This window comes from Hylobates moloch, unplaced genomic scaffold, assembly GCF_009828535.3.
Source record: "Hylobates moloch isolate HMO894 unplaced genomic scaffold, HMol_V3 SCAFFOLD_16, whole genome shotgun sequence".
Lineage (NCBI taxonomy): Eukaryota > Metazoa > Chordata > Mammalia > Primates > Hylobatidae > Hylobates > Hylobates moloch.
The window spans coordinates 55,487,797-55,513,603 of NW_026652291.1; the positions used below are offsets into that span (position 1 = coordinate 55,487,797).

General features: G+C 39.4%; 1 protein-coding gene across 3 annotated transcripts in view; it reads left to right on the forward strand.

Moving 5' to 3' along the window:
* SOS2 (SOS Ras/Rho guanine nucleotide exchange factor 2) overlaps positions 1–25,807 on the forward strand; it is a 114,709-nt gene that overhangs the window by 29,339 nt on the left and 59,563 nt on the right. For all 3 annotated transcript variants that reach the window (XM_058429940.1, XM_032179211.2, XM_058429941.1), the window contains exons 3-7: positions 1,988–2,119; positions 3,210–3,374; positions 15,648–15,851; positions 21,741–21,884; positions 23,720–23,830. In XM_058429940.1, coding sequence (XP_058285923.1) covers positions 1,988–2,119; positions 3,210–3,374; positions 15,648–15,851; positions 21,741–21,884; positions 23,720–23,830 — 756 coding nt within the window. The remainder of the gene's footprint in view (positions 1–1,987; positions 2,120–3,209; positions 3,375–15,647; positions 15,852–21,740; positions 21,885–23,719; positions 23,831–25,807) is intronic.

Below are 25,807 nucleotides of genomic sequence, written 5' to 3' on the forward strand. Positions count from 1 at the left end.
AGCTGGGACTACAGGCACGTGTCACTGCACCCAGCTAATTTTTATTTTTATTTTTGTAAAGACTGGGCCTTGCTGTGTTGCCCAGGCTGGTCTTGAACTCCTGGCCTTCAGTGATCTTCCCTCCTCAGCCTTCCAAAGTGCTGGGATACAGGTGTTAGCCACCATGCCCAGCTACAACAACTTTCAGTATAAAGGAAAATCTTAATTTGTAGTGATTGAGCTATTAAGATTTTCCAGGATTCTTGGAATTAAAGCATTTTTTTCCCCCTGTTCTCTGCTGCCAGTTGTTTGGATTTTGTTGTGTTTTGTTTTAAGAGACAGGGTCTTGCTTTATCACCCAGACTAGGGTGTAGTGTCAGGATCATAGCTCACTGTAGCCTTGAACTCCTGGGATCAAGCAGTTCTCCTGCCTCAGCCTTGCAAGTAGCTGGGACTACAAGTGCATGCAGCCATGCCTGGCTAATTTTTAAAGTTTTTTGTAGAGACAGGGTCTCCCTACATTGCGCAGGCTGGTTTCATACTCCTGGCCTCAAGGGATCCTCCCACCTCGGTCTCCCAAAGTGCTAGACTTAGTTAGAGGCATGGGCCACCATGCCCAGCCTCTGCTACTAGTTTTGAACATGAACTAAACACACTGAAAGCATACTTTTCAATAGCTAAATTTGCTAAAATCTGAGAATATAACTATAAATATAGGAAACCCTGCTAAGTTAGAGTTTAATTCAGATCTCAGCAGTTCTTGTTTTTCATGCCAATGAATCACTGATTAAATTAAAATTAGATGAACTGCCTAGGTGCAGTGGCTCACACCTGTAATCCCAGCACTTTGGGAAGTTGAGGTGGACACAATCACTTGAGCCCAGGAATTTGAGACTGGCCTGGGCAACATGGCAAAACTCTGTCTCTACAAAAAATAGACAAATTAGCCAAGAGTAGCGGTATGTGCTTGTAGTCCCAGCTACTCGGGATGCTGAGGTGGGAGGATCATTGGAGTCTGGGAAGTGGAGGTTGCAGTGAGCTGAGATCCCGCCACTGCACTTGCACTTCAGCCAGAAGTGACACAGACAGAGTGACAAGAGTGAGACCCTGTCTCCAAAAAAACAAAACAAAACAAAACAACAACAACAAAAAAACAAGATGAACCACAAAGGCTAGGGTTGTTTTTGTCAAGGTACGTATTTTCTAAGCCATTCTGAGCTCTTTCACCCACTTCATCTTCCAAGAGATACATGACCTCTTTTATTTGAAGCTCTAAGATTAGCGAAAGGAGACTGGCTGTATACTAATGATTAAAAATGAATGAACAATTTCTGCTCTGCTAGGTAAATAGTTTTAACTCTAGAAACCTAACTTAAAATCACTAATACATTATTTCATGTTCACTTTAATCTTTCTTATATATCCTATATGTTGTTTTTTTCCTTTTTCCAGTTCATCTTAATTATGCTTAAAGCTTTCTTTTTGAAGTTTACCTTTTTGTTTTATCCATGAAAATTATGTGGAAAATTTTTGATAGTCCTGTTGACCTTTTTTTTTTTTTTCAGCTGGGGGTCTCCCTCTCACCCAGGCTGGAATGTAGTGGCGTGATCTCGGCTTGCTGCAACCTCCGCCTCCTGGGTTCAAGCAATCCTCCCACCTCAGCTTCCCAAATAGCTGGGACTATAGGCATGCACCACCATGCCAGGCTAATTTTTGTATTTTTAATAGAGATGGGGGTTCACCATGTTGCCTGACTGGTCTCAAACTCCTGAGCTCAAGTGATCCACCTGCCTCAGCCTCCCAAAGTGTTGGGATTACAGGCGTGAGCCACCGTGCCCAGCCTGACCTTTTTTTTAAGCCAAAAAATTTATTTATTACAGGAATCAGAATGTATTATGTCACTATTATCCGCTAGCATTAAGAATAGAGATCAAATTGAATTTTGTATGAATTTCCTATTTACAAACACTTTTATTAATACTACAATGGTTCTGCTGTGATTGAGCAGGAGCGAGTTCAGAAGACCTTTCCTCACCCAATTGATAAATGGGCCATTGCTGATGCACAATCTGCTATAGAAAAACGAAAACGAAGAAATCCTCTTTTACTGCCTGTGGACAAAATCCATCCTTCGTTGAAGGTAACAAAAGATTAAACATTAGTTGGGGGGTGTTCTTTATAACAAGTAATATTTTATTTCTATATTTATAAAGCATTAATGTAGCATGGTCTGTGTTAGTGTGTATATGTGCACTTCCATGTGTATACTTGTACATACACATCGTATAAATATGTATACAAAATGATTATACTCTGGTGAAATTGAATTGCTTTTCAAACTATTAAAAATTATTAATAGTGATAATGCATCACTATTATTTTGTGGCATCTTTTTTGTTTTTTAAATAGAGACAGGGTCTTGCTGTGTTGCCCAGGCTGGTCTCAAACTCCTGGACTCAAGTGATCCACCTACTTTGGCCTCCCAAACTGCTAGGATAAGAGTCATGAGCCATCATGCCTGGCCCATTATGGCATCTTTATGGCATCTTCCGATGACTGCTACTGACTGATTCCTATGTAGTAGGCCATGATTCTCAGCCATTTGTTGATTAAGAAAGTGTATAATTTCAGAAGCTACTGTGAGTTCAGAACTGTCTTTAAAATTAATTTGTATTATCACAGATTATTTTTTATATACTGGAAAAGTGGGCTAGGACCTAGTTTGGCTACTAGATGGATATTAGTGCATAGGGCAAAATATGTTTGGTGTATATGGATTTTAAGAGTTTTGTAGCAAATTCAAGCCCCCCCCACCCCCGCCTGCCACACACACACAGACACTTCCACACATCCCCTCAGTAGAAACTACTGTAATTAGGGGATACTGGTTTTAAAGCAGAGTCCTTGAAGATAGCAGATATTTTGATATTTGTCAGATGAGTTTTGGTTAATGTATTAAGAGGCTTTTAGTGGAGTCCAACCCAAGATTTCTATATTAAGATCAACTATTGTTGTTTGATAAAAGGCAGAGTTGTTAGATTAGATGTCTCTTAAAAGAAAAAAAGCCCCTAATACAGGGACCAAAGATTCATTCTATATCCTGTGGTACCCATACATTTAGACATGTTAATAGAAAGTTTTTTATAAGCAAGGATGTTAAATAGGAATTTTTTAAGTGTTTAATACTTGACTGCTACATTTTGCAATTAAACTATTTATTCTTTTCACAGGAAGTGTTAGGGTACAAAGTGGACTACCATGTGTCCCTATATATTGTGGCTGTGCTAGAGTATATCTCAGCTGATATTTTAAAATTGGCTGGTAATTATGTTTTTAATATCCGGCATTATGAAATATCTCAGCAGGACATTAAAGTGTCAATGTGTGCGGATAAGGTAAGTGTTACAAGGTATTTAAACTTAACTTGAATAGCAACTATACTGATTTCTGCCTCAATCTTTTTGTACACATTATTAGATAAGTAATTTTTATAATTGCTCGTACTGGAAGAGAGAAAAATCCTGGCTTTACAGAGTAACCATGGTATTTCCAGGTTTTTAAGCATATGGCAGGATGGGGATCTCTTTTTTTGGTCAAGAATCTTTTACTTACAGGAAAAAAACATCCAGGGCCTCAAAACAATTTAAGTAGTTTCAGTTTTATATTTTTAGAAAGAGAATATATGGAGTTCTACTCAGGTACTTTTAAGTGTAAGTAATTTTGAAGATCCTACTTTGGTTTCACAGCATAGCTTAGTGAGGCACAGGGGAGAGAAAATTAGACTGCAGTGTTGAAGTTACTCCCCTCTGATCATTTTTTTTGTTTTTATATCTGTCTTCTTTCCTGGCTATAAGCTACTTGCGGGAAGAAATTGAGTCTTTCATATTCTTCTATATTCCTTTTCTTACCATCTTATTTTTCTTCCTATTTATTTATTTGAGACAAGGTCTCACTTTGTCACCCAGGCTGGAGTGCAGTGGCACAATCTCAGCTCACTGCAAACTTTGCCTCCCTGGCTCAAGCAATCCTCCTATCTCAGCCTCTCGAGTAACTAGGACCACAGGCGTGCATCACCACGTCCAGCTGTTTTTATATTTTTTGGAGAGATAGGGTTTCACCATGTTGCCCAGGCTGGTCTTCAACTCCTGAGCTCAAGTGCCTGCCTCAGCCTCCCAAAGTGTTGGGATTATAGGCATGAGCCACTGCACCCGCTGAAGCTATAATGCTGAATAACATAGCAATCCTTGTGTTAGAAGGTATTCATTTTACTGCAAAATAAAAATATTATAAACAGATAATTACAGAACAATATGATTAAAACTATCATACTAGTAAGTCCAAGGTACAGTGGAGAAAGTAATGAACTTTAGCATGGGTGAGGCCAGAAAGACTACAGAGAAAATGCCTAAATGAAACTCTCTCAGGGTGAACAACCTTCAGGAGCTAGCACATGCTGATGGTTCTCAGCCTTGACTGCACATCAGAATTAATAGAAAGCTTTTTAAAGAATGCTGATGCCTGCATATCACCCCCAGAGACTTAATTGGCCTGGACCGGATCTCCAAACCTCAGTGTTCTTTGAAAGCATTCTAGGTAATTCTGATGTGCATTTATAATAACTGAGACTGATCGTACGATGCCATAATTTCAGAAATGACTTTTCACTTACATCATGGTAACAATTCCTTGTTATCTCTATTTTGACTTATAAAATTATGGCTACTTTTTTTTTTTACTTTGAAAATATCTTAGACTTATAGAAAAGTTGGAAGTACAACAAAAAGTAAGCCCTTGCCACTTGAACCATATGAGAGTAAGTTGCCGATATAGTATGTCCTATAAACAAGAACATTCTGCTACATTACCATAGTATGACTGACAGTCAAAATCTAGGAAATGAATACATTTGATACATTATACCATCTAACTTTCAAACATCATTCAAGTTTTGTCACATATCCTAATGATGATCTTTTTACCAAAATAATTCATTCCACAATCATATATTGTTTATGTGTCATGTATTTTTATCCTCTTCAGTCTGGAATAATTCCTCATTCCTCCCTTAACTTTAAAAAAAAAAAAAAAAAGATAGCAAAGCAGGCCAGGTGGTGGATCACGCCTGTAATCCCAACTCTTTGGGAGGCTGAGGTGGGCAGGTCGCTTAAGGTCAGGAGTTCAAACCAGCCTAGTCAACATGGCAAAACCCCGTCTCTACTAAAAATACAAAAAACGGTAGCTGGGCATGGTGGCATATGCCTGTAATCCTAGCTACTTGGGAGACTGAGGCACGAGAATCATTTGAACCCAGGGGGCAGAGTTTGCACTGAGTTGAGATTGCACCACTGCACTGCAGCCTGGGTGACAAAGCAAGACTTTCAAAAAAAAAAGGTGGTAAAGCTGACTTTATTCAAGGGAGGCCATGGCAATAGGCACAGGGACCACTGCAGTGTAATCCCGTGGTTGGGGAGAGAGACATTAGAATCAACTCTCCTCCCTTAACTTTTATAACCTGGACACTTTTGAGGGTTACAGGTCAGTTACTGTATAGAATGTCCCTCAATTTAGGTTTTCTTTGCTGTTTTCTTTTGGTTGGAATCAGGTAATGGTCTTTTGCAGGAATATCATAGAAATTGTGCTGTGTTCTTCTCATTGCATTTTCTCAGATGGCACACAGGCACATGATTTCATTGTGTCTCATTAGTGGTGGTGATGTTGACTTTGATTACTTGATTAAGGAGTTATCTGCCAGGCTTTTCATCTGTGAAGTTACTCTTTTCCCTTTTGTAATTAATAAATGAATATTTTGTGGAGTACTTTGAAACTGTGTATCTTATTCTTCATCACACTCAAATTTATTTATTTTAATATGGACTAATGAATTGTTATTTTATTCAGTGGATCATAATCTGTTACTTCATTATTTAAATGTTGCAGGCCAGGCACCGTGGCTCATGCCTGTAATTCCAGCACTTTGGGAGGCTGAGACAGGTGGATCGCTTGAGGTCAGGAATTTGAGACCAGCCTGGGCAACAGTCTCTACAAATAAAAAAAATTATCCGGGCGTGTGCTTGTGACTATAGTCCCAGCTATTTGGGAGGCTGAGGTGGGAGAATCACTGGAGCTCAGGAGGTCGAGGCTACACGGAGCCGAGATCACGCCACTGCACTCCAGCCTAGGTGACAGAGTGAGACACTCTCAAAAAAAAAAAAAAAAGTTCCGGCTGTTCCAGATTTGGTTATTAGGAGCCCTAGCTTGGTTTTTCTGTTCCTGTCATTATTTGAGCACTTTATTTTCTTTTCTCCTTCCTATTTATTAATTTATTAAATTATAAATTGACAAATTATAGTTGTATATATTTATGAAGTACAAGGTAAGGTTATGATTATGAAGAAAATGTGGAATAATTAAATCAAGCTGATTAACATTTATTACCTCAAATACTTATTTTTTGTGGTGAGAACATTTGAAATTTACTCTTAGCTAGTAGAATAATGGTTAGAAGGCTAGGAAGGGTAGCTGGAGTGGGGGAAATGGGGATGGTTAATGGGTACAAAAATATTGTTAGAATGAATGGGATCTAGTATTTGAAAGCACAACAGGGTGACTACAGTCAACGATAATTTATTGTATATTTTATGACAATTAAAAGAGTGTAATTGGACTGTTTGTAACACAAAAAAAGGATAAATGCTTGAGGTGATGGAGACTCCATTTTATTCTGATGTGGGCATTATGTGCCTGCATTTACCCCATAAATATATACACCTACTATGTACCCACAAAAATTTCTTTTAAAAATTGAAATGACAAAAAAATTTACTCTTTTTGCAATTTTGAAATGTAAATACATTATTATTTACTATATTCACCATACTGTGCAATAAATCTTACAAAAAAGACCCAATTCCTCCTAATTGAGGTTTTGTCCCCCTGCCCTTCAGCCTCTGGTAACCACATTCTACTCTGCTTCTATGAGTTTGTTCTAGATTCCACATGTAAGTGAAAACACGTGCATTTTCTTTGTTGTTTGTTTGTTTTTTGTTTTTGTTTTTATCCTTTTTGAAACGGAGTCTCACTCTTTCGCCCAGGTTGGAGTGCAGTGGCGTGATCTTGGCTCACTGCAACCTCTGCCTCCCAGGTTCAAGCGATTCTCCTGCCTCAGCCTCCCAGGTAGCTGGAACTACAGGTGCCTGCCACCATGCCTAGCTAATTTTTGTGTTTTAAGTAGACGGGGTTTCACTATGTTGGCCAGGCTGGTCTCGAACTCCTGACCTTGTAATCTGCCTGCCTCGGCCTCCCAAAGTGCTGGGATTACAGGCGTGAGCCACCACACCCAGCTTGTTTGTTTTTGAGAGCTTGAGTCTCCCTCTGTCACCCAGGCTCACTGCAGCTTCAAACCCCTGGGCTCAGGCAATCCTCCTGCCTCAGCCTCACAAGTAGCTAGAGCTATAGGCGCCTGCCACCATGCCCAGCTAATTTCTAAATTTTTTGTAGGAATGGGGTCTCACTATGTTGCCCAGGCTGGTCTGGAACTCCTGGCTTCTAGTGATTTTCTTGCCTCAACCTCCCAAGATGCTGGGATTACAGGTGTTGGCCACTGCACCAGGCCATAAACTATTTTTTTGAATAAGTCATTCCCTTATTTGAAGCATTTTTCTATGTCCTAAATCTTCACCTTTTGAGAGTGTTAAAAAATCTTCATGTGGCAGGATTTTCAGATCCCCTTGTTATATTGCTTTTAGACTGATTTCTAAAACTGTGAAGACAATAGTCCAGATTTGGTCTGACCAACAGAGTATATTGAAATGCACGTACATATCCTTTATTCAATATGCTATTCTTTAATAATTTCAGCATTAATATTTTGGCACCGTGTTACTCTGTGTACTTATTGAGTCTGCAGATTTCTGAACTCCCGAGGACTGTTCCACATGAAGTACCATTATGTTAGGTCTTTGATTTCTCCAACTTGTGCTGTTGATTTTTTGTTATTGTTGTAAGAATGAACGTGAATTTATCCCTAGAAAATTTCATACTGTTATTGAGGCTGTGTTCCAGCATATATAGATATTTTAAAAATTGAATTCTGTCATTCAGCATTTTAGATACTGTACCCAGGTTTTTGTAATGTGTACAAATCTGATAAACCTTGAATTAAAATTATTTAGTAAAAATGTTGAAAAGGCCAGGTGCCTTTGAATCTGGGAGGCGGAGGTTGCAGTGAGCCGAGATCACGCCACTGCACTCCAGCCTGGGTGACAGAGCGAGACTCCATATTATTTTATTTATTTATTTATTGTTGTTGAGACAGAGTCTTGCTCTGTCACCCAGGTTGGAGTGCAGTGGCGTGATCTTGGCTCACTGCAACCTCCACCTCCCAGTTTCAAGCGATTCTCCTGCCTCAGCCTCTGAAGTCGCTGGAATAACAGGTGCCTGCCACCATGCCTGGCTAATATTTTTGTATTTTTAGTGGAGATGGGATTTTACCATGTTGGACAGGCCGGTCTCAAACTCCTGACCTCAGGTGATGCACCCGCCTCAGCCTCCCAAAATGCTGGGATTACAGGTGTAAGCCCCCGTGCCCAGCCAATACTCCATCTTTTTTTTTTTTTTTGAGACGGAGTCTCGCTTTTTTGCCCAGGCTAGACTGCAGTGGCGCAATCTCAGCTCATTGCAAGCTGCACCTCCTGGGTTCACGCCATTCTCCTGCCTCAGCCTCCCGAGTAGCTGGGACTACAGGCACCCGCCATCACGCCCGGCTAATTTTTTTGCCAATACTCTATCTTAAAAAAAAAAAACTGAAAGAGATTATATAAGAAATGAGATTTCTTGCATATGTTATTAGTGGCATTCTTCTAGGTTAAAAGTTACCACTTTTCTTCATTATTGCCTTTTAGTTAGCTATTATTTCACATTTTATTTAATTCATGGGTCAACAAACTTTACCTATAAAGGCCCAGGGGATAAATATTTTAGGCTTTGTGGGCCATACATCTTTCTTGCATCTACTCTTCCCTGCCCTTGTAGCATGAAAGCAGCCATAAATGAATGAGCATGGGCTATGTTCCAGCAAAACTTTATTTACAAAAACAGGCTGCGGGCTGGATTTGGCCTGTAGTTTGCTGGTCCTTGTTTCAGACATTCCTGTCATGATCTCCTGTTTGTCACAAGAGACTGTCATATGCTTAGCTAAAATCCAGATGACTTGGTCGGGCATGGTGGCTCACGCCTGTAATCCTAGCACTTTAGGAGGCCAAGACGGGCAGATTGTCTGAGTTCAGGAGTTCGAGACCAGCCTGGGCTACATGGTGAAACCCCATCTCTACCAAAATACAAAAAATCGGCCAGACGTGGTGGCGGTTGCCTGTAATCCCAGCTACTCAGGAGGCTGAGGCACAAGAATTGCTTGAACCTGGGAGGCGGAGGTTGCAGTGAGCTGAGTACCACTGCACTCCAGCCTGGGCAACAAAGTGAAACTATGTTTCAAAAAAAAAAAAAAAAAAATCCCGATGACTTGATATGTGGGTGTAGTTATGTAACCCTAAGTAATGAGGTTGTATGACATGGTGTGATCTTAGTATATCCAAACTGATATCTAGAGATCACTAGTTCAAGAACTCACAGACCATCTGTTTAATAAATTATTTGAATACATGGTTTCTAGGGATATCTTTAATTTGCCAGACAGAGAACTTGAGAATAAACCCTATTTCTTTACATTTAAAAATAAAAGCAACATTTGGCTATATGAGGTATTCTAGCATATCAAAGATTGATGAGAATTAGATGATCATAGGAAAGAACCATAGGATTTAACTTCTAGTATATATGTTACTATTAATGAAAATAGTATTTAAAATGGAAAAATTGAATATAAATGCTTAAGAAGGAAACTGATGTTTAGGAAAGGTAAAGGCCAGGCACAGTGGTTCACACTTGTAATCCCAGCACTTTAGGAAGTTGAGGCAGGAGGATAGTTTGAGCCCAGGAGTTTGAGACCAGCCTGGGTAGCATAGCAAGACTTCATCTCTACAAAAAATTTTAAAAAAGAAACAAAGAAAGAAAGGTGAGACACCCTGGGGAATATAGCAAGACCTCATCTCTACTAAAAGTAAAAAAAATATTAGCTGGGTGTGGTGGTGCATCCCAGCTACTTGGAAGGCTGAGGTGGGAGGATTGCTTGAGCCTGGGACATTGAGGCTATAGTGAGCTATTATTGTGCCATTGGGCAACAGTGGACAAAAAAAAAAAAGGTGAGAGAATAAGAGGGCACAAAGCTGCTCTGAGGAAGCTTAGTTCACCAGATCTAGATGTACCAGCAGTTGAGTTCTATATTTTCTTTCTTTTATTTTTAACCTATTGAATTATACTTTTTTTTTCCTTCTGAGACAGACTCTTGCTCTCTCGACCAGGCTGGAGTATAATGGCGTGATCTTGGCTCACTGCAACCTCCGCCTCCTGGGTTCAATCCATTCTCCTGCCTCAGCCTTCTGAGTAGCTGGGATTACAGGCACCTGCCACCATGCCTGGCTAATTTTTGTATTTTTAGTAAAGACAGGGTTTTGCCGTGTTGGCCAGGCTGGTCTCGAACTCCTGACCTCAAGTGATCTGCCTGCCTTGGCCTCCCAAAGTGCTAGGATTACAGGCGTGAGCTACTGCACCTGGCTTTTTTTTTTAGACAAAGTCTTGCTCTGTCGCCCAGGCTGGAGTGTAGTGGCACAATCTCTGCCCAGTGCAACCTCTGCCTCCCGTGTTCAAGCGATTCTCCAACCTCAGCCTCCTGAGTAGCTGGGATTACAGGCGCGTGCCACCATGCCCGGCTAATTTTTTGTACTTTTAGTAGAGACAGGGTTTCGCCATGTTGGGCAGGCTGGTCTTGAACTCCTGACCTCAGGTGATCCGTCCACCTTGGCCTCTAAAGTTCTGGGATTATAGGCGTGAGCCGCCCATGCCTGGCCAGCAAAATCTGAAGCTACCAGGAGTGGGGTATGAATATATTTTCTCTTTCATGGTAGTATTACTCCATCTATTTCGAGAGCTAGCTCGCTCTCTTTTTTCGTTTTTTTTTTGTTTTGTTTTTGTTTTTGTTTTTTTTGTGACAAGGACTCACCTAAGCCGGAGTGCAGTGGTGTGAACAGGGCTCACTGCAGCCTCAAACTCCAGGGCTCAAGTGATCCTCCTGCCTTAGCTTCCTTTGTAGCTGGGACCACAGGCTTGAACCACCATGCCTGGCTATGTTTAAAATTTTTTTGTAGAGGCTGGGTGTCTCTTTGTTGCCCAGGCTGGTCTTGAACTCCTGGGCTCAAGCAATCCTCCCACTTCAACTTCCCAAAGTATTGGGATTACAGGTGTGAACCACTGCACCTAGCCTGGCTCTACTGTTCGTGCTATAAACATGACCAAAAAATGCTTTACATGTCTAATCGTTTATAAATACATACAGTACATGTATGCTCTTTAGACAATTATCTTTTGTGTATTTACTGTGTGTCACGTGCTTTGGATTTTAAGACTAAAGCCCTGTGTTTTATCTTTAGATGGTTACTATTTAGTAGGGGAAAAGATAGAACAGAAATTTTAATACAGTTGACCCTCTGTATTCATGAGTTCTGTATCCATGGATTAAACCAGCCACAGATAAAAAATACTCAGGGAAAAGAAATTCCACAAAATTCCAAAAAAGCAAAATTTGAATTTGCTATGAACTGAGTGCTACATTTAATCTATGTGAATGAAGTGACATGTAGGCATTGTATTAGATATTACAAGTAATCCAGAGATGATTTAAGTAGACGGGAGCATGTATGTAGGTTATATGCAAATAGTATGCTATTTTATATAACGCACTCTAGTATCTGAGGATTGTGAGGATATGGGGTGGGTACTGGAACCAATCCCCTACAGATACCAAGGGATGACTGTATACATTAGATACTTCTACAGGGAAGAGAGAAGGTTGCTAATCAAGGGCTAATGCTAGTGGAAGAGATTCTGGTAGGGAGTCAGGGAGAATTTGGAAAAGCTATCCAAAAAAATTATATTTGAGCTAAGTGGTGAAAAAATGGGTAGAGATTGGTCAGGTGAATAAATGAGACTTGGGAGGGAAGGGGAAGTAAGAGAAGACATTCTAGACAGAGGGAAATAGAGGGAACTGACCAGATTTAAGGGATATTTCTTAGTTAGAATCAACAGGATTTGGGAACTTATTGGATACAGGAGAGAAGTTGGAAAAGTGATGAGTCTAAGGTGATGGACAAGTTTTCTAGTTATGAAGACCAAGTAGGTGATGCTGTTTAATTAGTGATTCTGAGAGTGTACATGTATAGGTTTTTTAAGACAGGCAGATATCTAGCGAGCCTTTGGTAACATTTGTGTAGGATCCAGAGAGATGCTGAGGCTAGAGATAAACACTTAGGAGTCATTGTCATCTAGATAGTAATTGGAAATCATTTAAGGGAATGAGCTCACTCTAAGGAGTGATATATCATTCTGTCAGTGTAGCAGACGTTTCAGACTGGTGACCTTCTAGTAAATAGGGTCTCTAGGTTTGTTTTTTAAATTTTTGAATTATTTGCCTTCTGTTTATATTTATAGATCTAAAAATTTTACATAAAAATGTAAATCCCAGACTTTTCATGAAAAAAGAAAATCAGAATGCCTAACAGAAAATAGCTGGCACTGAGCAGCACACTTCCTCTTTAGGTGCATGTACCTTCCGGTTTGCCATAATCCCCACTGTTTCTTGTATATTATATTGTTACTTGCCTGACCCCTGTAGCATTTAAATTCAGGAACTTTGGTATTATGTGACCAAAAGAGTTTTCATAATGGAACCCTGGAGTGGGTGGTAGAGAAGGTAAGTCATAGAGAAGGAGGCCCCACTGACAGAATGGTGTATCAGAAGCCAAGAAGAGAAAAATTGTTTGGGGGGGTGGTTTATATGTGTTTTTTCTTATTTAGAGATAGGATCTCATTCTGTCACTCAGGCTAGAATGTGATGGTACAATCTTAGCTCACTGCAGCTTCAAATTCCTGGGCTCAAGTGATTCTCCCACCTCAGCCTTCAGAGTATTTAGGACTGCAGGTGTCTACCACCATGCCTGGTTATTATTTTTTTTTACTTTTGGTAGAGACAGAATCTTGCTATATTGCCCAGGCTGGTCTTGAATGCCTGGCCTCAAGTGATCCTCCTGCCTTGGCCTTCCAAAGTGCTGAGATTGTAAGCATGAGCCACCATGCCTCGCCCTGAGAGTTTTAAGAGTTTTAAGAATGAGAGAATGGTCAGCTTTGTCAAAAACTAGAGGAAACAAGTAGGAAGACTAAAACACACCATTAGATTTGACACTAGATCAATAGAGCAGTTTTAATATAGTAATGGGCTTGCTAAGTGAATGGGAGCAAGAAGTTATAGCTAGCAAGTATGACCTACTCTAAAAGGGTCTCTGGTGGGGAAGAGAAGAGGGTGGTAGCTCTTCTGTGTGTTTTTATGTCTTATGCCTTCCTTTATTTTGCATGTCTGTTTGAAATCAGATTTCATCACCAAATTCCTTGTGTAGCCTTACTGGTTTCATTAAATTTAAAGTGGCTGGGAAGTGGGGATGATGGTCTTCAATGACAAGAAGGTGGATTGCATGGAGTAAGCAATGGGGAAGGGATTTGAGAGTGTCACAGAACATGAGATTAGGCAGGTGGGTTGGAGTTAAATTATGAATGGCCTTTATCCTAAAGAAGTTAGGATTTTATGCAGAAGGCAATGAAATCCAGTATCATTTTTACGTATCATTTATTTTTAGTAACATGATTTTAGAACTGGAGTTGGGAAGACCTGTGGCAGGCAGATCAAATTATGAAACTTGTGTATCTTTGTAAGAGATGGTGATTGTTTAGTGGAGTAATCTAAAGCCTGCAGTAAGATGGAGAGAGCTGACCAGATTTAAAAGATGCTTATAAGATATTTCTGCGTTAGATTCAAAAAGATTAGGAAGGCAGAGTTCATGTTTACTTTATTAGCATATTTTACTAACATGTGGTACAGTTTATTGTGATCAGTAGATGTTTTTCAGAATGAATGAATGAATATCTGTTATTGTGTTGTCAGAATTTCCTCTCACCCCTTTGAAGTTTTTTACTTTTTTTTTCAGGGTATACCTTTATGCTGAACTCTCTGGGTACTTTTCGGTCAGTCTTAAATATATAATTAACTAGGTCTCATCATTTAAAAAAAAACTATTATTAATTATAAAATGTTGGTCACAGCCAGGCGCAGTGGCTCACAACAGTAATCCCAGCACTTTGGGAGGCTGAGGCAGGTGGATCACTTGATGTCAGAAGTTTGAGACCAGCCTGGCCAACATGGTGAAACCCCGTCTCTATTAAAAATACAAAAAAAAATTAGCCCGGCATGGTGGCGTGCACCTGTAATCCCAGCTACTCAGGAGGCTGAGGCAGGAGAATCACTTGAACTTGGGAGGCGGAGGTTGCAGTGAGCCAAGATCACACCACTGCATTCCAGCCTGGGTGACAGAGCAAGACTCAGTCTCACAAAAAAAAAAAAAAAAGTATAGTCAACTTTCTTTTTCACTTTGATTTACAGCTAGTTTGCCTGTTGGTTGACCTAAGTCCATGGTAGCATTTCTGAAAGAAGAAGTGGTTGCTACAACAATTTAAGCATCTGTGAGATGTTTGGGTTTAGCAAATGAACATAATAGCAGTGGTCATTGTAGTAAATGTGCATCAGAAATGCATTGCACTGATCTATTGTGTGCCTCTACCATAGTAGCATTTCACTTTTCTCCTTTTAACCCTACTCAAATATGTACTATCATCCTTATAATATGGCAAGGAACTACCATGTTGAGTACCTACTATTTGCTAGATGTAGTAGTATGCATTTTATATACATTGCCACATTGAATTCTTACTATCAGTTACATTTTACACATAAGGAGTGTGACTTTCAAAAGAATAAATGTGTTCATAATCATAGTCGAGTAGTGGCTGAACTGGGATTTTTGGCTCAGATTATTGTTCCCAAAAGACAGGCTTGCTTTTTTTTTTTTTTTTGCTATTATGTGTGAGTGTGTGTGTATTACAGTACACATATATACATATATATATGTACATATTTCACCATTAGTTCATATCTCCAGAAATATTTATTTTGCCATACTCGATTTTATTTGAATATTTCCCACCTTCAACAACTTTTTTCCTTTTATTCTAGGTTGTATCATATAAATTTACTTATAACACACACAACTCATTGTTTATTATTTATGTGTGTGTGTGTAGGTGTGTGTGTGTGATGGAGTCTCGCTCTGTCACCTAGGCTGGAGTGCAGTGGCGTGATCATGACTCACTGCAGCCTTGACCCCCCAGGCTCAAGCAATTCTCCTGCCTCAGCCTCCCAAATAGCTGGGATTACAAGTGCCTACCACGACGCCTGGCTAATTTTTTTGTATTTTTGGTCGAGACAGGGTCTCACCATGTCAGCCAGGCTGGCCTCGAACTCCTGACCTCGAGTGATCCTCCTGCCTTGGCCTCGCAAAGTGCTGGGATTGCAACACCCAGCCCTGTTTAACAACATATAGATTTCAAGTACTTTGAGGCAGTTTTTATAAAAGTAAAGAAAATAAATTTATACATTGTTGATTTCTGTTTCTCAGGTTTTGATGGACATGTTTGATCAGGATGACATAGGTTTGGTTTCTCTCTGTGAAGATGAACCTAGTTCTTCCGGTGAATTAAACTACTATGATCTTGTCAGAACTGAAATCGCAGAAGAAAGACAGTATCTACGGGAATTAAATATGATCATAAAAGTGTTTCGAGAAGCCTTTCTTTCTGATAGAAAGCTGTTTAAACCTTCTGTAAGTACCTTTTTGGGTTTGAAATTCTGTGTACCCCAAAAAATCAGACCAGCTTAAAATCATAAATAGTCACTGTTTTTTATTTTTTTGAGATGGAGTCTTGCTCTGTTGCCCAGGCTGGAGTGCAGTGGTGCGATCTCGGCTCGCACCACTGCAGCCTCCACCTCCCGGGTTCAAGCAATTCCTGCCTCAGCCTCCTGAGTAGCTGGGATTAGAGGCATGCACCACCACACTTGGCTAATTTTTTTATATTTTTAAGAGAGATGGGGTTTCTGCATGTTGGCCAGGCTGGTCTCAAACTGCCGACCTCAAGTGATCTACCTCGGCCTCCCAAAGTGCTGGGATTGTAGACATGAGCCACTGCACCCAGCCCATAAATAGTAACTTTAAATACTTTATGAGTACATTAAAAATACTTTTATGTATTTATGGGCTTTATAAATATGTGAATTGTTATACTAATATAATAGGTACAGTGACAATGAAAATTAGGCACAAAATTACAAAGAGGTTTATACTAGGGTGAAAGCATTTTCCACTACGCAGTATCTGATATTTAGAGTCATTCATTTGGAGGTGGTGAAAAAGATGTATGGTCTAGGAAAGAAAGACCTCTGCATTTTTCTGTCTTTTGGTAAGTACCTTAAGGCAGTAGTTTAAAGTTTTAGTTTGAAGTTCAGAATACATGGGGTTAAAAAAAATAAAGTTTTAACGGTGGAACTTTTAAAAATAAAAGTTTATGCAGAATGCCATGTTTAACAAACAAAAAAGGTTTTTTTCTTTCTTTCCTTTATCACATGATTTATTTTTCCATGTCTCTATGTTTGGCCCGCACTTTAAAAATAATTAGTCTTGGCCGGGCGTGGTGGCTCATGCCTGTAATCCCAGCACTTTGGGAGGCCGAGGCAGGCAGATCAAGAGGTCAGGAGATCGAGACCATCCTGGCTAACACGGTGAAACCCCATCTCCACTAAAAAATACAAAAATGTTAGCCAGGCATAGTGGTGGGCGCCTGTAGTCCCAGCTACTCGGGAGGCTGAGGCAGGAGAATGGCGTGAACCTGGGGGGCAGAGCTTGCAGTGAGCGGAGATCACGCCACTGCACTCCAGCCTGGGCGACAGAGTGAGACTCCTTCTCAAAAAAAAAAAAACAATAATAATAATAATAGTAATAATTAGTCTTGGCCAGGTGCCAGGTGCAGTGGCTCATGCCTGTAATCTCAGCTGTTTTGGGAACCGAGGCAGGAGGATTGCTTGAGGCCAAGAATTTGAGACCAGCCTGGGTAACAGAGCAAGACCCAGTCTCTACAAAAAAATTTAAAACTTAGCTGGGCATGATGGCACATGCCTGTAGTCCCAGCTGCTGGGGAGGCTGAAGTGAGAGGTTTGCTTGAGCCAGGAATTTGAGACTATAGTGAGCCATGATCATGCCACTGCACTCCAGCCTGGGCAAAAGAGCAAGACCTCGGCTCAAAAAAAGATACTTAGCCTTTGTCTTATTTATCTTGTACCTCCTAACTTCCTCCACAAAATAACTATAATGTGAGTAAATAAGAGTGATACTCAGACACAGGTGGCTGAGTATTTAAAGTTAGGAACAGATTTAGCTTTTCTCATTATTTTCCAAAAGAATGAGTTTTAAATGATAATCGAAAGTGTTTTAGTTGGCAATTACTTTTTTTTCTTTTGGATATATGTTTAGTTTAACAATGTTTATAATAACTCCCACTGGGAATACTATCATAAGTAGTCAGAACTTTATCTTTTTCAGAGTGCTGTTCTATTTTATTTGACCCTTATAACAATCCTGAGGGATAGATTGGGCAGATATTATCATCTCTACTTTACTTTTAGGAGATTGACTTTTTTTTTTTTTAAAATATAGATGGGGGTCTCGCTATGTTGTTCAGGTTGGTTTTGAACTCCTGGGCTTAAGCAGTCTTCCTTCTCAGCCCCCCAAGGTGCTAAGATTACAGGCTTGAGCCACTGTGCCTAGCTGGAAATTAACATCTTAATCAAGTTAGTTATAGAGCTTGATCTTGAATGTGGCTTCTTTTCTACCACATTACAATTGGATTTTGTCTCTAGTGGTATGAAGAATAAAAACCTAATAAATGCTGGCAGCTAATGTTATCTTTGTCTTTTTGTGTCCCATCAGTTTTCATTCCTCAGGAATTAATTTTTATGGGTCTCTTTTCACTGGATTAGTGCTGATATGACAGAAAATGTCTATTTTAATACTAAAGGGTCAGATGGAAGAGAGAATTCCTTTTTTATCTGTCTCTGTATCTACTATAATTTTTTTAGCATTAAGTAAAATATAAACTTTTGAGGTAAAGACTATCTAAAATCAGAGCATAGTACTCTGCAAATATTAAATAAGTGAATGACTTAAAAATTATCTTAAGTTACTCCTTTTGCCCCTCATCCTGTGTTTTCAAAAAGCTTGCATTTCTGGAAGGCCTAATATGTGCCAGGAGCATTTTACAGAAATCATCTAATTTAACCCTAAGAACCTTATGAGCTGGGTATTAGCAGATCAAATGTGTGATAATGGGCAAATTACTTAACTGCTCTATGCCTCTGTTTCCTCATTTGTAAAATGAGGATGATTATAGTACCTATCTAATAAGGATATTAGGTTATTACATTTCAGTGCTTAGAAGAGTGCCTAGAATATAATGTGCCCAATACATGTTAGTTGTTGTTATTGTCCTTTTCATTCCTAATCCAGGGTCATTCATCTGGCATGTTGTAACAGGGAAAAACAGTTTTTCCTCTCTAATTTTTTTTTTTTTGAGACGGAGTCTTGCTCTGTCATCCAGGCTGGAGTGCAGTGGTGCAATCCCGGCTCACTGCAACCTCTGCCTCCCGGGTTCAAGCGATTCTCCTGCCTCAGCCTCCCAAGTAGCTGGGATTAGAGATGCATGCCACCACACCTGGCTAATTTTTGTACTTCTGGTAGAAAGGGGGTTTCACCATGTTGGCCAGGCTGGTCTCGAAATCCTGACCTCAGGTGATCCGCCTGCCTTGGCTTCCCAAAGTTCTGGGATTACAGGCATGAGCCACCGCGCCTGACCCCTCTCTAATCCTCACACTCAACACAGAACACAGAACATTTCTGCCACAACATATGTGAGGATTTTTTCCCCATACACCAAAGTAATTCTCCTGCGGACACCAACTAGGTGTCCTATAATTTAGCTCAATTTTGACATTATTTACCTGGAAATAGTGTCAGATCTCACAGATTAAGGACTCAGTCCTAACACGACTGTCTCCCACTTCAGGTGCCAATTGAAAGTCCCAGGTTGTGAACTGTGCTCCGGACTGATCAGTTATAAATTGGAGTTCTCATGACCCCCTCCTTGGGTTCCATTAATTTGGTCGAACAGCTCACAGAAATCAGGGAAACATGTTTACCAGTTTATTATGAAGGACTTTAAAAGGATACAGATGGAGAGATGGACAGGGCAAAGTATAGGGGCACGGAGTTTCCAAGCCCTCTCGGGGCAAGCCACTCTCCTAGCACCTCCACAAGGTCAGCAACCAGGAAGCTCATCAAGAGTTTTTATGGAGCTTGATCTCTAGCCTCTTGCCCCTGCTTTTTTTTGAGACAGGGTCTGGCTCTGTTGCCTAGGCTTAAGTGCAGTGGCACCATCTTGGCTCACCATAACCTCTGCTTCCTGGGCTCAAGCTATCCTCCAGCTTCAGCCTCCTGAGTAGCTGGGACTACAGGCACACACTACCCCACCCGACTAATTTTTTATTTTTTGTAGAGACTGGGTTTTGCCATGTTTCCCAGGCTCTTTCCCCAATTTTTTAGAGGTTAGTGGGTGGGGCTGAAAGTTGCAACCCTCTGATCCTTTTTCTTTTTTTTCATGAGTCAGTTTGGTTTCAAGTAACCCTTCAATCCTCTAATCATCTGGTCTTTTTGGTGACTGGCCCTATCATGAGGTTATCTAGGGGCCCTACTGTAAGTAACCTCATTAGCATAAACTCAATATTTATGAAAGGGACTCTATGAATAACAAAAGACATTATTATCACTCAGGATATTAGCATTTTAGGGGCTCTGAGACAGGAACCAGGGACAAAGACCAAAAATATGTTTCCTATTATACCACATGTGGTGGAGCCAGAATCCAAGCTCAGGTCTGTCAGGTTCCAAAGCCCGTGATGTTTCCATTATAAGATGCCAGAGTGAATAATAGTTGGCCATAACCAGGATGGTCAGTCATATGATATGTTTGTGTTCAGAGGGCTTGAACCTGTCTTATCCTAGATATACAGCTATCTGCCACATACAATGTTTTAGTCAGTGATAGACTATAAATACCCATATATATGACAGTAATCCTGTAAGATTATACTATATTTTTACTGTACCTTTTCTATATATAGATATGTTTAGATACACAAATACTTACCATTGTGTTACAATTACCTACAGTATTCCATACAGTAACATGCTGTACAGATTTGTAGCCCAGGAGCAACAGGCTATACCTATATGGCCTAAGTGTTGTAGTATACCATCTAGGTTTGTGTAAGTACACGCCATGATATTTGCACAATGACAAAATCACCTGACAGCGCATTTCTCAGAACATACCCCTGTCTTTAAGTAGTGCATGGCTGTAATTCACAGATGGGAGCTTGGATGAAATCTGTAATTCCTTCTCAGATCCAGGAGATGGGCCCTAAATTGTGAAACCAGATTGTAACAGGATTAGGAGTTTATCTTCATTCTCATCCCAGCTCTTATCATTAACCTATAAGACTATATAGCCTAAGCTATAAGTAAAACCTAGGGCTCTGTAAGACCTTGATCAAGTCTTTTAGCATCTCAGCCAGTTTTAAAACACTCAAATGCCAGAATTCTTTATGTAAAAAGTAGCTTAGAATCATCCACAGTAGAAGGTTTTAGATTTAACAAAACTGTCTAGAATCTATATTTTGTAGTATTTTTATTGTCTGTTATCTAAGAGATTTTTAAAATTCTCTTCCTGTTCATGATTGATTTTTACTGTCTTGGAATATATTAATTTGAGATTGAATGAAGATATACCCTTAACTCTTATATTGTTTCTTTTTTTTTTTTTGTACAAGCAAATCTCTTTATTTCCAAAGTATGTTGACCTCTCCAACCCGAGTTAAAAGAATACACAGTATGATTCCATCTTTTAATACATTAACATCAAGATGTACATGTTTGAAAATGGTTTGAATTTTATAGTGGAATAATGCATACTAAACTATTAACAGTTTCTACCTCTGAGGGTCACGGGTGTAAGGGGGGCGTGAAAGTAAACATTCATATTTTACTCTCTCTGTCTTGTGTTTGAATCTTTTATAATGAGAATGCATTCACATGTAATAACTTTTATTTTTACAAAGAATGAGTTTTCCCAAGAGCAAAATGCAAAAATTCTGCTATAGCTTATTGACATTTAATGCAAATATATTGCTTTATATAATATACGAATTGTTCAAAAGTGATAATAATAGCTTTAATCATGCTCCCAATAAAAGATTTGCTAGTTAAAGAAATTCTGCAGTTTATTCCATAAATTTAAAAACATGTAGAAAACGAGTATCACCCATAAATTAAATGATGTATTTGGTGCAGGGCAGGTAAGCCCCACAGTTGGGGCTTAGCTCAGGACAGTTCTTGGCTTTGTCCAGGAAAGAAGTCAAAGGCATGACAATGGTAGGAACCTCTGCTGAAGCGGCAGCGTACAGCAGCAGCAGAAGTACTGTTTCTTGTGGAACAGGGCTACTCCATAGGCAGTGTGCCTCGAGTAACCTATATTGCTTTTTATATTTAGTAATTTTAAAGCAGAATTCTCAATCTCACGTTTCTTAACCTTTCCTTCTCTTTTTTCAGGATATCGAAAAGGTTTTTAGTAACATTTCAGATATACATGAATTGACTGTGAAACTTTTAGGTTTGATTGAAGACACAGTTGAAATGACTGATGAAAGCAGTCCTCATCCCTTAGCTGGCAGCTGTTTTGAAGATTTGGCAGAAGTAAGTTTACAAAACTACTTATATTCTCATTAAAGTCCTAAATGCTGTAGTAAGAAATTTAGAGACGAGTCTTGGCAACATAGTGCGACCCCATTTCCATAAAAAAGTAAAATAATTAGCCAGGCATGGGAGTACCCATCTGTGGTCCCAGTGACTCAGGAGGCTGAGGTAGGAGGACTGCTTGAGCCTGGGAGATCAAGCCCGTGTCACTGCACTCCATCCTGGGCGACAGAGTGAGACCCTGTCTCCAAAAAAAAAAAAAAAATTGTAAGATACTCTTTATGAAAATTAGAAGATACCACTGGCCATTATAAAAAGATATTTAAGATTTAACCGATAACAAACTAAAATCACATTGCCTATATAGTGACACTTTCTTTATAGTGTGTTTATGGGAATATTTATAGTGAAAGTTTATATACTAGAGTAGTATATAAACTAGAGTAGTAACATTTAGGTTTTTTTTTTTTTTTTTTTTTAGTGGTAAGTATGTTCAAGATGAAGGAAGATAGATTTTATTGACCATAGCTCTTTACCTTCTGTGGATTTTAAACTTAAAGTTGGAAAGAAAGTTTATATTATTTTAATGTTTTCCAGAGTAAAAACAATTTTGTTGTCTTTTAAATGACTATAAAAATAATGTAGCTCATTGTAAAAATATTCAGAAAAATAGAGATATATAAATTAGATGAAAGTCACTTTATTTTATAGTACCCAGAGATAACTTATCCTTATGTATTTCTGTGCATACATACGAATGTATGTTTGCAAAAATAGGATCCTGCTATTTTATAACTTACTGTTTTTACTCTGTATATCATAAACATTGTCCATGTTAATGTATATACTTCAACACAGTTTTTAAGTATAAATAATGCGATGTTATATGGAGACACCATAACATATTTTAGCTATTATCCACATAACATATTTTAACTGTTATCCATAGGTTGTAGAGTTTTTTCCTTTTTTTTTTGTTATTGTAAACAACACTGCAACAAACGTACTTGTACTATGCCTTGATATTCTAATCTTTTTTTTTTTTTTTTTTTTTTTTTTTTGAGACAGAGTCTCCCTCTGTTGCCCAGGCTAGAGTGCAATGGCACAATCTCGTCTCACTGCAACCTCCGCCTCTCAGGTTCAAGCCATTCTCCTGGCCTCAGCCTCCTGAATAGCTGGGATTACAGGCACCCGCCACCATGCCTGGCTAATTTTTTGTATTTTTAATAGAGACGGTGTTCCTCTATGTTGGCTAGGCTGGCCTCGAACTCCTGACCTCATGATCCGTCCGCCTCGGCCTCCCAAAGTGCTGGGATTATAGGCATGAGCCACCGCGCCCAGCCGTATATTCTAATCATTTTTAAGGATATATTCCTGGAAGTGGAATTTTAGTGCTAAAGACTAGATACATTTTTAGAACTTCGAAACATTTTGCCACGTTCCCTTCCAGCTAAGTTCCAGTGTATGTAAGCTTCCTTCTTTCTTCACCCTTTCCCTTCACTAACTCTGGGTATTACCTTACTCTTTTTCTTTTTAATTCTTTTTTTCAAAATTTGTTTTGTTTTCATATCTGGTTCTGCAGATATCCCATTAATTTGTGCCAGTCTAATGGGAAAATAAATCTTTCTTTCTTCTTCTCTTCTCTTTTTTCTTTTCATTTCTTTCTTTTCTTTTGAGACAGGGTTTCATTCTGTTGCTCAAGCTGGAATATAGTGGCACAATCATAGCTCACTGTAACCTCGAACTCCTGGGATCAAGTGATAATAATCTGTACTGTATTGGTAGAAAATATATTCTTTTAAACCTAAGGCTTTTTCTCTTTTTTAAAAAAATAGGAGCAAGCATTTGATCCTTATGAAACATTATCACAGGACATTCTTTCACCAGAGTTTAATGAACATTTCAATAAATTGATGGCCAGACCTGCAGTTGCTCTACACTTTCAGGTAAACTTAAATTGAAGGTTTTTTTTTTTTTTTTTTATAAAGCAAATAAATATCTCACTATTTTATCCTTCAAATATTTGTAATTCTGGAATCCTTTTAATCCTTCAAATCTTGTTCATTCTAAACCTGTTTTAGATTATGTTCTGTTTTCTCTCTGGAGCTCTGTCTGTTCTTATTGTAGAAATCTTTTATAGTACAACATCACGAATACTGAATGACTAGAAGAATTTGGCACATACCAGATCTGGGGTATAAAGATGAATCTGGCCGAGTGCAGTGGCTCATGCCTGTAATCCCAGCATTTTGGGAGGCCAAGACAGGTAGATCACTTGAGGTCAGGAGTTTGAGACCAGCCTGGCCAACATGGTGAAACCCTGTCTCGACTAAAGTTGCAAAAGTTAGCTGGGCCTGGTGGCGGGCTCCTGTAATCCCAGCTACTCAGGAGGCTAAGGCAGGAGAATCACTTGAACCCGGAAGGCGGAGGTTGCAGTGAGCCGAGATCATGCCACTGCACTCCAGCTTGGGTGGAATAGCGAGACTCTGCTCAAAAAATAAATAAATAAATAATAAAAAATAAAGATGAATCTGGAGTGTGATTTCAGGATTATGTTCCCTATAGGAGGAAGATTTGGAGAAATCTTAAAAAGTTGAGATAACCTCAACCTCCTGTGTACTCATACTGATTTTTCTATGAGGCCTACAATTTAAAGCAGATAAATACTGTATTGAGGGAGAGTATGCAAGTTAGTTGGTTCAGGAATACACTTAGATAAAATGAAAATAAGTGGAGAGATACAAATTTTATTTTTACTATCTCAACACTAACAACAAAAGTTATGTTGGCATAGGTAATACTTGGCTAAATATGTAAAACTTCTACATCTAAACTGACTTTTCCAGGCAGACGTGATGGCTCATGCCTGTAATCCCAGCACTTTGGGAGGCTAAGGTCAGAGGATCGCTTGGACCCAGGTGTTTGAGACCAGCCTGGGCAAAATAGGGAGACCTCATCTCTACAAAATACAAAAACTTAGCCGAGCGTGGTGGCGTGCACCTGTGGCATGCCAGAATTGCTTGAGGCTGGGAGGTCAAGGCTGCAATGAATCATGATCACGCCACTGCACTCCAGCCTTGGGTACAGAGTGAGACCCAGTCTCAAAAAAAAATAAAAATAAAAAATAAACTGACTTTTACCCCTTGACGTTTGAATATGGTAAAAATCCTTATTGTCCTAAAACAAACAAACAAATGAACAAACCTGTCTTCACTCTAGTAGAATAATTAACTAGAGTGAAGAAAGTTTTTTCATTTCCTCTCATTTTTTCTTTGCAGCCAGTTGTCTTTATATTATTTTTTACCATTCTTTATGAAAATACTACCATGTATGTTTTAATCAGGATATAAATTGCCTTTGACAAGTAACTTAATTGCCAAATCCAGTGGATATTTTTATTTCATACTTAAATCTGTAGTAATTTGTTACTGCTCTTATCTCTTGGTTCCTGTATACCTGAAGGCTGGGCGTGATGGCTCATGCCTGTAATCCCAGCACTTTGGGAGGCTGAGGTGGGTGGATCACCTGAGGTCAGGAGTTCCAGACCAGCCTAGCCAACCTGGCGAAACCCTGTCTCTACTAAAAAATGCAAAAATTAGCTGGGTGTGGTGGCACGCACCTGTAATCCCAGCTACTTGGGAGGCTGAGGCAGGAGAATTGCTTGAACCCGGGAGGCAGAGGTTGCAGTGAGCCGAGATCGTGCCACTACACTCCAGCCTAGGTGACAGAGCAAGACCCTGTCTCCAAAAAAAAAAAAAAATGTATATATATATATATATATATACGTGTACATATAATACATAATAGTTTTTGTTTGTTTGTTTGAGACGGAATCTCGCTTTTTCACCCAGGCTGGAGTGCAGTGGCGCAATCTTGGCTCACTGCAACCTCTGCCTCCTGGGTTTAAGGAGTCCTCCTGCCTC